This window comes from Natrix helvetica (genome assembly GCF_964273705.1).
Source record: "Natrix helvetica genome assembly, chromosome: 1".
Lineage (NCBI taxonomy): Eukaryota > Metazoa > Chordata > Lepidosauria > Squamata > Natricidae > Natrix > Natrix helvetica.
In genome coordinates, this window is record NC_138548.1 from 315,478,071 (window position 1) to 315,490,713 (window position 12,643).

Consider the following 12,643-nt stretch of genomic DNA (forward strand, 5'->3'; position numbering starts at 1 on the left):
AAATGATGGAAGCTCACTCTGTCACATGATGCTAGGGCTCAAACTGCAGGGAGTACAGACCTTCTCCAGTGTCATTAAGCCACTGAGCCTCTATTCAGATACTTTAATAACTATTTTAGAAATGTTTTAGTTAGTGACGGCAAATTGAAGGAATCTCATGTTTTGGAGAGAGCCATTAGAATCATAAAATAAGGAAGCATTTGTGAGGCTTTCCAATATATATTTTAGAGTTCCCCTTGTATGTTTTCTTGTTGTAGGCAGGCTGAGGTTCAGGTTTTCCTCAGACATAAAAGACAGCTATGTGACTCTGGGACTCCCCCCACACAATCTATTTCTCAGGGTAGTTGTGGCAAAGGTGGGAGGCAGGAATAGCATGGATGTTATCCTGAGTTCCTCGAGGATGTATGCCTTTCTTTAAAAAAGGAATCGCTCTCTCAGCTGTGTTCAATGCAATTTTCTACACCAGACTGATTCTTATAATTCTTACAATTCATAAAGCTGATACATTATCCCACATTTTACCTGCTGGATCTTAGAAATTATTAGCTTAATAACTAGCCCTGGGCCACATAAGGAAGCCATCCAAGTACTAACTCTTATTTATATTTTATTTTGCATGTGTACATTTCTGTGACCCCATAAAAACAATAATCTGACTTGAACATGTAAAACAAAACAAAAAAGAAGAGTGGGAAAAAAAGATGGAAATTTGATTAAGCCTGGCACTTGTGCTGGAGGCATAGGGAAATTCAACCCTCATTTTTCTATTGTAAAAATTCCTTTGAGTAAAAACTCAGCTGACACTGCTCTCTGGGCCAGAAATAAATGAGTTTATTTCCGTCTTTGGAAGAACTAAGGTCACAAAAAGGTTTTGTCCCTGACCCAGAATTCATGAAAGCCCGTTCTTCCCAGCACGAAGCTATTACAGACACCAAACTTTATTCACCAAACTTCCTCCTTTGGCTACCTCTAGGGAAGGCTTCAGAATTTGGCTTTTAGACTTAAGCTGGTTCTTATTTTCAGATTTCCCTGCACTAGTCAGCAAGAATCTTTGGCCAGGAAAGTAGCATAGTGAGATAGGAAAGATCAGATGCTGATTGCCCTCCCATCACTGACTGTTGCTTTCTTCTAAAAATTTTCTGCCTAAAACACATTTTTTAAATTTTCATTCCTATATACAATCAAGTCTTGAAGTTTCAATATTTAGGTCGACACCCCCCCCCCCCCAAAAAATTATGTATCCCTGTCTAAGTGTAAGAAATTACACACACATATACACAGAGACACATCTCTCATTCCCCAAGTTGAATATTAGTGGACACACTAAAAAAAAATTAATGCAAAGTAATTTTCGCTGAGCAGGTTGTCATAATGCATGAGGTGCCATGAAGCAGATTTTGATCTATTGTACCATAATGCTTTGTTTCTCTTTTATATATATATTTAGGGATTCAGTGAAAACAGTCCTGGACATAATTTTCTCTTTTTCTTTGTTGGGAACACATAGCAGTCAGAAAACAAAATGCCTTTGTTGAAAGGTGATGGAGACAATGTGGGGGTCTCATCAAGGATACAAGCTCAACCCCACTGAGAACAGGGGTTAGCTTTCTGGTAGCATCAATAGACTGTTCAAACCAAGCCACTGTGGCAAGATTCCTTGACTGGTTGAAAAACTGATCAGAGTGCTTCACAATCCTTTCCTTGCTGACACTTCAAAAGCTGTGGATACATGATTACGCTACGTCATTTGTAGCTCTTTTCAACTTTCAGCTATGCAGTATTGAGAGCCAAAGGGAGGAGAGACAGGCAACCTATTCCAGTTTAGGAACCCGGATGCCCTCTTTTCATTACCCTGTTGTTGAAGATTATGAGAGATTTGCAGGTGGGTTGACACTACGGTTGAAACAACTTTAGTTCCCTAGTTTTGGCTCCAACCCACTGAGCAACCAAAGCAAGTAGAAGCAAACCGCCAGGAAGCCAGTGCCCAGGAGATCTCCCAGGGCAGTAAGGTAGGGGATGGAATAATTGTCAGGATCAAGACCCTTTCTCCACATCAGTCGCACAATGATGTCAGCCATGTAGAGCAGAATCCCCACCTGCAATGAGAAACTTTACTTTACTTTTACTTTTATTTAGCCTTTTATACCGCCCCCTCTCCCCAAACAAAACAAGTGCAGCAGTCACTAGCATGCAATGTGTCATGATATCGTAAAACTGCCATCTATTCCATCAGCTAGGAAAGCTGCAAGTCAGTAGTGGGTTCCTAACTGGTTTACTACTGTTTTGCTCGTGCTCACGTACACTTGCGCATGTGCGTGTAATGCTTGTGTGCATGCACAGAAACATCTGGGCAGGTGGGAGAGCCTCCCGCCGCCACCACTACTGGTTCGGCCGAACCGGGAAAACCCACCTCTGATGTAAGTGCATACATTCCACAGCTGAGACAAAATCTCCTCCTTCTCATTCCTTTCCCCCATTTACGAGGAATAAAGTATGTATCTATGTCATTTGGTCAGTTGGGATATAGTAATGCTGGGGTCCCCCAGGCGATGGCCCGTGATGGGGCCTTAAGCCATTCAGAACCAGGCTGCGGAGGTGACAGGTGAGTGTGCATGCCTACTTATCACACTAATGGAGCTGCGTGTGCATGTGCTTGCCCGCAACTCGCACAATACTATGGCTCCCCCACCCGGCTGATCTGCCAACCCGGAAAGGTTCTGCTATAATAGTATGTGGAAAGCTGTTGGGAAACAGGGCAAAGAGATGCTGCTTAGGGAATGGTCAGGTAAAATATAGCATAGTCTGCAGCTGGACAGTGGATGCAAAAGCCTCACAAGGGACACTCCCTAATTTCTTGGTCTCTAAAAGAAATAGGAGAATTCTTCTTTAGGCTTGCAAACTCATGTTAATGTAGCTTTACGGCAAAGCAGAAATAGCTTATCTGGTTATGTTTTCTGTCTAATTTGTCTGGTAAGGCTCCCAAAATCTAAAGGTCAGTTTCTGGTTACCTGCAGAAGAGCAGCTATCAGATAAAATGCCACAAAAGTGAAAGTGATGGCTGTGTGGCCCCCCTCAAAGAAATGTATAGCATAGAGGAACACCAGGTGTCCTGGGATCACTAGCAAGATGAGGACTCGAGCTGATTTAGAATTGATACCTGCAGAAAAGAATAAAGATTGTAATTATGATCACACCATCACACATGATCACAAAAAAGAGCTGAGTTCTTTTTGTGCTAGTCATTCCACACTCTAGGGGGCAGTGCTCATCGCCATTTCAAAGCCAAAGAGCCAGTGCTGTCCAAAGACATCTCCGTGGTTATGTGGATGGCATGATTAAATGCTGAAGGTGCATGGAACACTGTTACCTTCCCACCAAAGGTGGTCCCTATTTTTCTACTTGCATTTTTACATGCTTTCGAACTGCTAGGTTGGCAGAAGCTGGGACAAGTAATGGGAGCTCACTCCATTACGCGGCACTAGGGAATCAAAGCGCCGACCTTTCTGATTGACAAGCTAAGCATGGATAGAAACATATCCATACACACATTCTTATGTACATTTTTTGATTGCAGCACTACAAGGCAAACCCTATTGAGGTCCAAGTGAAGATTACTGCAAAATTTAAATTTGATAAAGTATCTTTTAGATGCCACAGCTTATTTAGCAAGTGACCATTTCATAATAATCTAGAAATGACAGCTAGAGTTTATACATTTCAAAGCCCCTTAAATCTGACTAGGATTGTAGCACTATTCAAAGAGATAATTAAGTTTTCTTCCAAATAATATTTGCCCTAACTGGCAACATATTAAACATTATCATATAGATCTCTCATTGTCACTTTTCCACTGCCTTTACTGCTGTCCTTATTCCTCATCTAAACAATGTTGTGTGGAAGTCAATCTGGAAATTCCATTCCAATGGTAAGAGTAGTGATACAGGTGAGAACTGGATTGAATTGTATTGGGTTGGTTTGGAAACATGTGTTTCTCAAACTGAAGTGAGTCTTCTCCACAGCCAATAGATCTAAATTGGCATCCCAATGAAACGATTATGAAAGATGCCCCAAAGGTGCTTTTTCAAAAGGCAGCCGGATTTCCTAATTTTTTTTCTTTGAAAATGTTTCACTTCTCATCCAAGAAACTTCTTCACTTCTAATGAATGGTGGGAATTCCCCATCAATCAATTAAAAGTGAAGAAGCTTCTTGACTTGAGAAACAAAATGTTTTTAGAGAAAAAAACCCAAGAAAGTCCAGTTGCCTTTTGGAAAAAGCACCTTTGGGACAACTATGATCTTGAGAATAGCATAGAAGATTATGCAAGTCACAGGAACATAGGCAAAGCAATTCATTGTGGCTTACGTATATGGAGAGCAACCTTTCTCATTGACTTCTGACTGTGGGAAACAAGAGTAGTTTTCTGTATCACTCCCAGTAAAGTACTAGGATAATTCTAGAACCCAGCTATGCAAATAGCAAGGGGCCAATGACCTCCTACCTGAAGCGAAGAAGGTGGTGCAGGGATTAGGCCAATGCTGCCTCATTTTCTGTGGCAGGACTCCAGGCATGCTCCAGAAATGGAGAAACGTGGAGATGCGACTGGCCTGGATAGCCACCAAATTGCCACCAACACCTGCAGAGGACAGAACACAAATGTTAACCCTCTGTAAGAGAAACCCAAAAGCCTTGCCCAAAGCCATGGAAACATGGGTACAAGTCATGAGGGACGTTCTACTACAAGGGAAGGCAACATTTGGATCTTTATAGCCCACAATTAACATTTTGTAGCCCAGAACTGGCCTTGTGGAGATTTGCTGAGGATATAAATCTGACAGATAGAATTATCAATAAAATTACCAATTGAAGAAATACAATTTTCTTTTTTTTCTCCACCTTGGATTTTTGCAGGATTCATGAGCTGTTCTTGTTTTAGAAGCTTACACTGTATTTTTTTTTTGGGGGGGGGAGGGGGCATTCCTACCACACTATGGCAAGAAATGGAGCTACTGCTGGTAACTAACATTTTGTAACTAAAGGTAGAAATAACTCTGAGGCCACTCAGTTTACTCATTCCTGTTCTGGAAGGAAGCTCCTAGTGAAACCATTTAAATACCATCATACTGTTTATATTGTCCTTTTCGATGATTGATTTTATGATGAGTACACACACACACGTACATATGTCCCCCCCCCCTTTAGAAATGGGCTGGGCTTTTTAAAATGTGCATTTATTATCAAATTTATTGGCCTCTCATCTTACCACAGGGTAACTCCTGCTTCTTTCCAAGAGATTAAAACAACTTTGTAAGGAATTTATGGAGGAGATGCCACTTTTTTTTAAACTTTCTGTCGACAAATGTAGGTGAGGTAAGCTTGAGATCTGTACCACTCAAAATACTGACACTGGGGGTCTGTTCTCTACTTTTCATTTTTTCCCAGAGAGAAACCTCAGCCCAAATTCCATATAGAATTCTGCTCTTCCTTCCTTCAGAGTCATTAACTTCTGGCCGTCACAAACACTTAAACGTTGAAGCAAATACTGGCCCAGTGCTAATATTTTTACATCAGCATTCTGCAGCAATTAAGCTTGTGACAAGTTTTCAAGAAGAAGAACTAATTCTTGTGTGAACTAATATACCTATTATCTGTCCATGTTTCACTCCCTTATGCAGAGACAGAAGAAACGGCTTTTCTCCATTTTTTTCTCAGCTTGTAGAGCAGGCTTCATATCTCCTTTCTCCCCACACTATGTATACTCTATATAACAGATCCAATCCAAAATTATAATTCAAACGCAATGTCAGCCCTGGATCCATCTTTGGTCAGACTTTACAGGGATACCACAGTGGGAGCAGGAGAATAGGAAGGGAATAAATCATAATAACAATCTTCCACATGAGATCAAGGTCGGGCTGCTGGCACCTGGACGGGAGTGAACGAAGTTTGGCGGCAGCTGAGAAAGGGGATTGATTGGGCCATGTGATGTGAATGTCACTGAACAGGACAGGGTGTGAGTTTTAATGTGGGTCGGGAAAAGCGAAGGGTTTCAGATTCAGGTTTTCCCCAGATGTGCCAATATGACTTCTCTAATAAAATCTTACTCTGATGGACTTTGCCTTGGAGTTCTGAATTGCAATGAGGAGTTACTGGAACGGTGACACAAAAAAGCACTATTCACAACATGATTTACTCCAGGAAGTCCCTCCCCTCCTCAGCATGATCCTCAGCATTTTAGAGGACCCCAGGGTTTCCTTCCCATGGTGATGTGAGGAGCTGTCATATAACTCTGGCATTCGTAGTCCTCTCCTGTAGACATATCTGGCACAGCCTGTTTGCTGCAGCTCCAACACCTGCTTTTCATTCCATTTCTCAGAAATGAACACAGCCAAAAGGCTTTTGCATTTTTAATCCACTTCAAAAAATAAACTTAGGACACCCTAGTCATTTTGTTCCTCTGAGAATGGCCCTGAGAAAATGGACTGCACCCATGTCAAGCAAATTTAGAAGGCAAATCTGTTACTGTATTTCCAAAGCAATTCAGGTTGGCAAATTGGAAAAGTCACATCCTTCTTTCAATTGATGCCATGGAATCTTACATTTATACATGTGGGCTCTCCCGTTCATTTTTACGACTCAAAATGGTTGTGCAATATCCACTGTGTATTGGTGGAGCTTTCTTGACACAAATCCTGCTGTGAGTTTAAACTGATCAAGCTCCTTGTTTCATTCTTTTCTTTTCTTCAAATTGTTAAAACAATTTTGGTGGTTGCAAAGCAGTTTAAACTGGCATCTAAATCTCAGCATGAAATGTGGGCCAACTTATTCTTTACAAACTCCATGCCCCATTATGTGAATAAGTTGATTTCCTGGACCCCTACATAAGTGTTATGAATATACATAGCATTTTATTGGATTTATTATTCCAGTAAAAATCAATGTATTTGCGGCATAGGCCAGTGGCCTGTTTATAGAGCCTCATATTGGCAGGACTAAGATGCGCGGATATCCACTCCTAGAATTCCCCAGCCAGCATGCATGGTTTTAGAGCGATGCAATTCTCCTGCCCCGTAATATTTTATCATCTGAGTTTTGAATTTAGAATGATTTGAATAAAGTGGAGATGTTCTGCTGCAGAATTACAACCCTCACCTTTTAAGCAGATACATTAAATTATTCAACTGAGAAGAATTTTAATTACTGATTGCCCTAATACATCCCCAGAGTGAAAAATGTTAAATAATATAAGGTGAGAGAATCAGAGTTTATCTTTCCTATCAAACCTTGGAACTCCACGCTTAAAACAATAAAGCAGAAATTGTATTTAATTACATTTCATTTGCAATTCCTTTTTTTTAAAAAAAAAATCATCTTACCATTGATCACTGGAACGAAAACAGCAATGCCTTCGAAGTTTGGTTTTGCTACAGTTTTGTCCAAAATTACTCCACCTAAGCTGTTTCAAAACATACACATCTATTCATTAGTCTAATTTTCCAGTAGGCTAAATGCAAACTACTATCGTTTATTTAGGCATTTATGCAATTATATATCATTAGCATAAGCTAGCAACATATTCTCAAATAAGAATTCAAGCCTTATTGAAGTCAGGAAGTTAAGAAGTTTTTAATAATAGAATTTAAAGAATTTTAATCTTGCCTTCAGGAAAGAGAGCGCTAAAAGAAAAAGGATCCCCATATGAAAAGAATTTGATGTCAGTATATCTGTTTGATGAGATCTAAATTCTATCTGTTTCAACCAACAGGAGCAGTCAGTCACAGGCCAGTGGAAAGGCAGTTAGGACATGACCACAGGACCATCTCCCAGTCTCAGGTTTCTCAACAATTGTCAGTGGAAAATGCTATCCCTCTAATTATTATTATTTATTATTATAAGCCCAAATGAAAACATTGCAGGATGAAAACATCTTTATTAAAGATGATGAAGAGGTGGGTTTCCGCCAGTTCGCTCTAGATCGGGTGAACCGGTAGTGGTGGCGGCAGGAGGTTTCGCCCACCCACCCGGACGCTTCTGTGCATGCACAGAAGTGTCGCGAGAGCGCACAAGCGAACCGGTATTAAAATAAATTGAAACACATCACTGAGATGATGGATTATAATTTACCACGTTGGCCCAATATGGATCAATAGACAGGTTTTTATTTTATTTTATATTTTATTTTTATTTTATTTTTCAGTCTTGGGTTAAGAGTGAATGACCAGCCCAAAGTTACCCAGCTGACTATTCATGTTTTACTTATTGGGGGGGGGGGGGGGAACATCGCCACTCAAAGCTTCAGCATTATTTTCTAGAAGCTAAACCCATGTTATGAAGTTGATGTTTTTAAATAATACATTACACAATTAGACAAACGGAGGAAAATTAAAAGCTTGAATATTTTTACCTCACCGATTTCAAGCTAGAAAGAACTCCTGAAAGAATCATTCTCAGTGATTCTCCTTTTATTTATTTCGAATACCGTAAAAAACCCCACCTATTTTTGGCTTCTTAAAGATTCAAATCCAGATGCTTATTAATAAAGATTTCACTAACATATTCTAGATATGCAGAAAGAGACAATCCCCAACAAAAATCCAGAATTTAAGAAAACTGATGATGATGATTATATTATTATATTGTTTTTTCCACAGTAAGCACATAGCAATGGAGCAAAGCTCTACGTCCACTGATAATTACCTGCTGATGATCATTGCAATTATAATTGGCTGCCATCCAGTCTTCAAGACTTCGGCAATGGGAGGACTCTGCCGTGCAATAGCAATCCACAAAGGAATCAAAACAATGAAAATAGTACAGACCATAGGGGACAGGTATGTTACATCTGCCGGGGGAAAAAGAAGATCCCAGTTTTACACCTGAATTTTCAGTTCTGAGAGATTAAATCACATCTTCATTTTGGTAAAGCAATTCCATGGTTTTCAACTAAAAACAGAGTTGCAGCGATAGACACCCAAGTCCTGTTGCCTTCAGAACTGTATTTGATGAGTATCCTTTTTCAATCACCTGATATAATAAAGCAACAGAACTAGCTAATATGAGAGAGAACTAGAAAATACATTGGACCTAAGAAGGAAAAATGTTAAACATCAGTAATAAGAATGCCCATCTACCAGGAAAGAAGTGCCTGAAAAATATAATAATTCAAATATTTATGTTTTAATTTTTCATCCAGAGAATCTGCAAGGTGGACTACAGTTCAGTAATATAAAATATACCATAGATATACTGTAACTGTGCTTTGTAGCACCAGCTTAATAAACAATTACATCCAGCAAGATCATTATGGCAATGCATCAATACTAATTCAAAATCAAATAGTTCTTCAGGTCTATTTTACTGAGAGTTTAGCATGAATATCTTTATTGGATTAAGGTAAAGGCGCTATGTGTTTATGGAAATGTCATCCTAAAGTATATTAACTCCTAAATATATATTAAGATGTCATTCATCTTTCTGTTGCAGTGGGGAAAATTGAGTTTGTAAACAGGGAATTTAATTACCTAAATGTGGGAAATTAGAAATTCCTAATAAAATATGTTTTTGTAGGATAATTTAACAAGCTCTTTATTGTATCTATGCAGAAAATATGTCATGATAAAGGACCTAGCCTCTTACGACTCTTAATTATGTGACATTTTGTCTTTACTTTGTAAAGAAAAAATATAATTACTGCTCCACATAAACCTCATAAAATTGAAGTAGAGACATAGAGATCAAAATATTGACAACAAACAGATACTGCCACAATATTCTATGGAACTTAGATTTGGACTTCAACCTTAATCTTTCAAAACATTGAGTTTGTTCTTCATTCTTTCATAGACCTGGTTTTGGGATAACTGTCCTATTACCCCAACAACTTATTTTGTGAATTAGATGAACAAATGGAGTCAGACTCTTGTAGAATTCCCTGTTACAAAGCAGAATTCAGGTTATCTTCAATGACAAATTGAAGCAGAAAGCTCAACCCATGTTACCTGGTCTGAGGCTCTTATTGTAAACATAAGTTTCTGCCACACACAATATCCTCAGGGCCTGAAAAGTTCCACTAGCGATCCATCTATCCATAGCTATGACTCTCTTTGCTTTTGAGCAAACCTGGGACTCCTTAGAGACCAATGGCTTACACATTGCTACTTCTCTGGGATTCTCATTTTTTAGCCAATGCTTTTCTGATGGTGGGTTCATGGACACTGATTTTAGGTAAAACCAGAGAAGCTTATATATATACTCCCAAGACAATATTATGCTCTGCTCTTGAGAACTATTGTGACAGGATGGCCACTCTTGAAAAGTAAATTTTATCCCCTATTTCAAGCATATACGTATATCACTGTTGAAATGTGGGACTCCAGAGCTTTTTAATCTTTTCCAATGAGGATGGAGATTGATTTTTTGTAACATAGATCTTTGAATGTTTCTATTCAGCTGAAAATTATGTCCTGCTGAGAACATCACTGTTAAAATCACCCATGATTCTTTAATTAAGTATTCATAAAACTGATCTTGCCAGTTACACTTTAACTGAATTGACTGTACTAGAGGAGCATTTTTTTCCACACAGACAAATTACATGTTGAAAGATTTTGCTTATCAAACAAGTAAAACATGCATCAAACATTGGTGTTATTTATTCACTTAGACATACATGTTAATAGAATTACATCAAGTTCTAACAACACTCAATGAGAAAGATACATAAAAATTCAGAAAGCCTGAAAGACAGCAGATACTTGTTTGCAAATCAAAGATGGTGCTATTCCTATTTGCTATGTCTCAGTTAATTATGCCATAGATTAATTAACTAAGCCATGGATTAATTCATCATACTATTTGAACTGGAGTCAAAAAATGGGGCAAGTCCAAAGAGAAGGTCTGAAAATCAGCCAACCATTAAAAATATATTTAATATATATATATGCTTTTTTTAACAAAAAATGTACAACTTTTACAAATGTATATGTACAACTTTTAAACAAAACCAGTTTTACTGAAGTAATATTACTAGTTTTATGCTAACGTTTTGTTGGCAGCTGCCCTTCAAAGGCAGACTTCTCAGCAACTTTCAGACAACCATACCCCAGCCCCCCCCCCCCCCCAAAAAAAAATTGTCTGGGCTTTTGTATTCATGACTGACAAAGTCTGATTAGTTCATGTCACAAGAGTCCAAGTACCTGAGTGGTTCCTTGTCTAACCAAACTTCACTGCCAGTGAAATGTTAGAACATTAGAACACAACTACTCAACATCTCAAGTTCATCATGGCTTGATTGATGCTCACCATGAAAGTTTACACCAGTATAATATTGAGATAATTATCAGAAGAAGGGGAAATTGTAAAAAAAATCTTAAGATTTTTTTCTTAGTACCCTGTTTCCCTGAAAATAAGACTTCCCCGGATAATAAGCCTAATTGAACTTTTGAGTGCATGTGCTAAAATAAGCCCTTCCCCGAAAATAAGCCCTCCCCCAAAATATTGCAACACAGCAGCAGCCATGAGGTGACCATGCTCGCCGCCCCCTTCACATCAAAAATAATAAGACCTCCCCCAAAATAAGGCCAAGTGCTTATTTTTGGGGGGGGGTGTGTGTCAAAAGAAAATAAGACACTGTCTTATTTTTGAGTAAACATGGTAGGTTATCTCACTCAAATGGTAAGAGAAGCCAGAGAAGTCAACTTCTATTTTAATAAAATCTCATTACGGATTTATAGATACTGTCATGGAATTAGACCTTCATATCACGGTGCCTTCAGCTGTTTTGGATTTCAACTGCCATAAGGATTATGAGAGCTTAAGTACAAGAGCTTTGGGGGAAGAAAGTTCATGTGAAACATCATTATTGCAGCTGAAATCCATTTCTTTTAGGGTTTTTTTTCTGGTGACAGACTGAATTGTATCAGTTGAGATTTAAGTTGACCATGTCCCTTTTTTTCTTTGAAGTGAGTTCATTCCATCTGACCCAACTTCATTCTTTCCCCTATAAAAAATCCCATAGTAGTATTCTGCTAGAATGAAATGTATTTCAACTTCTATTCTCACACAAGGACTGCCCTAAATTCTTTTGAGCCAAGAATTCCCCCATCCTTTGCAATGGGACATTCCATAGTTGAATAGTCCTCATTGGCAAGAAACTACCTCCCCCCCAATTTTCTTTCACTGCTTAAACTGCCCTAGTCTGCCTTCTCCTATCTCTAGTGAATCTGAGCTATAAATAGAATAATTATTACTATCTTAACCTGCTTTCCCATAAATGTCCTGCAATAAATTAATTTATCACTTAGTATCCCTCTGATCATTTTCAAATGATCAAATAATATAGCATCGCAATGACCTTTAAAAAGACCTTTTCTAAAGGAGACAGAGAAGAATGCTGGGCCAGCAGAAAACAAGCAAGAGTCAGAAGCAGAAAGAAGGAAGCTTCAGTAACACCTTGAAACAAACAGAGGAGTGCCAATCTTTTGATACCCTAATTATCTTTCTTATAAGATTCTCCATCTGCTCTTTGTAATTGGCCCAAAGCTGGGCTAGTAGCAACCCAATCTCCAGCCAATGTGGTAGAAGAATTCTTGAAATGTGCTTTTCATTTTCCTGCAAAAGATATTGTGAAAGCCTAAAGCCTGAAAT

General features: G+C 38.7%; 1 protein-coding gene across 2 annotated transcripts in view; it reads right to left on the bottom strand.

Annotated features, from left to right (window-relative positions):
• Positions 1–590: 590 nt before the first annotated feature.
• The window catches only part of SLC41A3 (solute carrier family 41 member 3), a 36,087-nt gene continuing 24,034 nt past the window's right edge, over positions 591–12,643 (bottom strand). For both annotated transcript variants that reach the window (XM_081935305.1, XM_081935304.1), the window contains exons 7-11: positions 8,696–8,840; positions 7,375–7,454; positions 4,500–4,634; positions 3,009–3,157; positions 591–2,096 (exon numbers count right to left, since the gene is read on the bottom strand). In XM_081935305.1, coding sequence (XP_081791431.1) covers positions 1,911–2,096; positions 3,009–3,157; positions 4,500–4,634; positions 7,375–7,454; positions 8,696–8,840 — 695 coding nt within the window. In that variant the 3' untranslated portion in view covers positions 591–1,910. The remainder of the gene's footprint in view (positions 2,097–3,008; positions 3,158–4,499; positions 4,635–7,374; positions 7,455–8,695; positions 8,841–12,643) is intronic.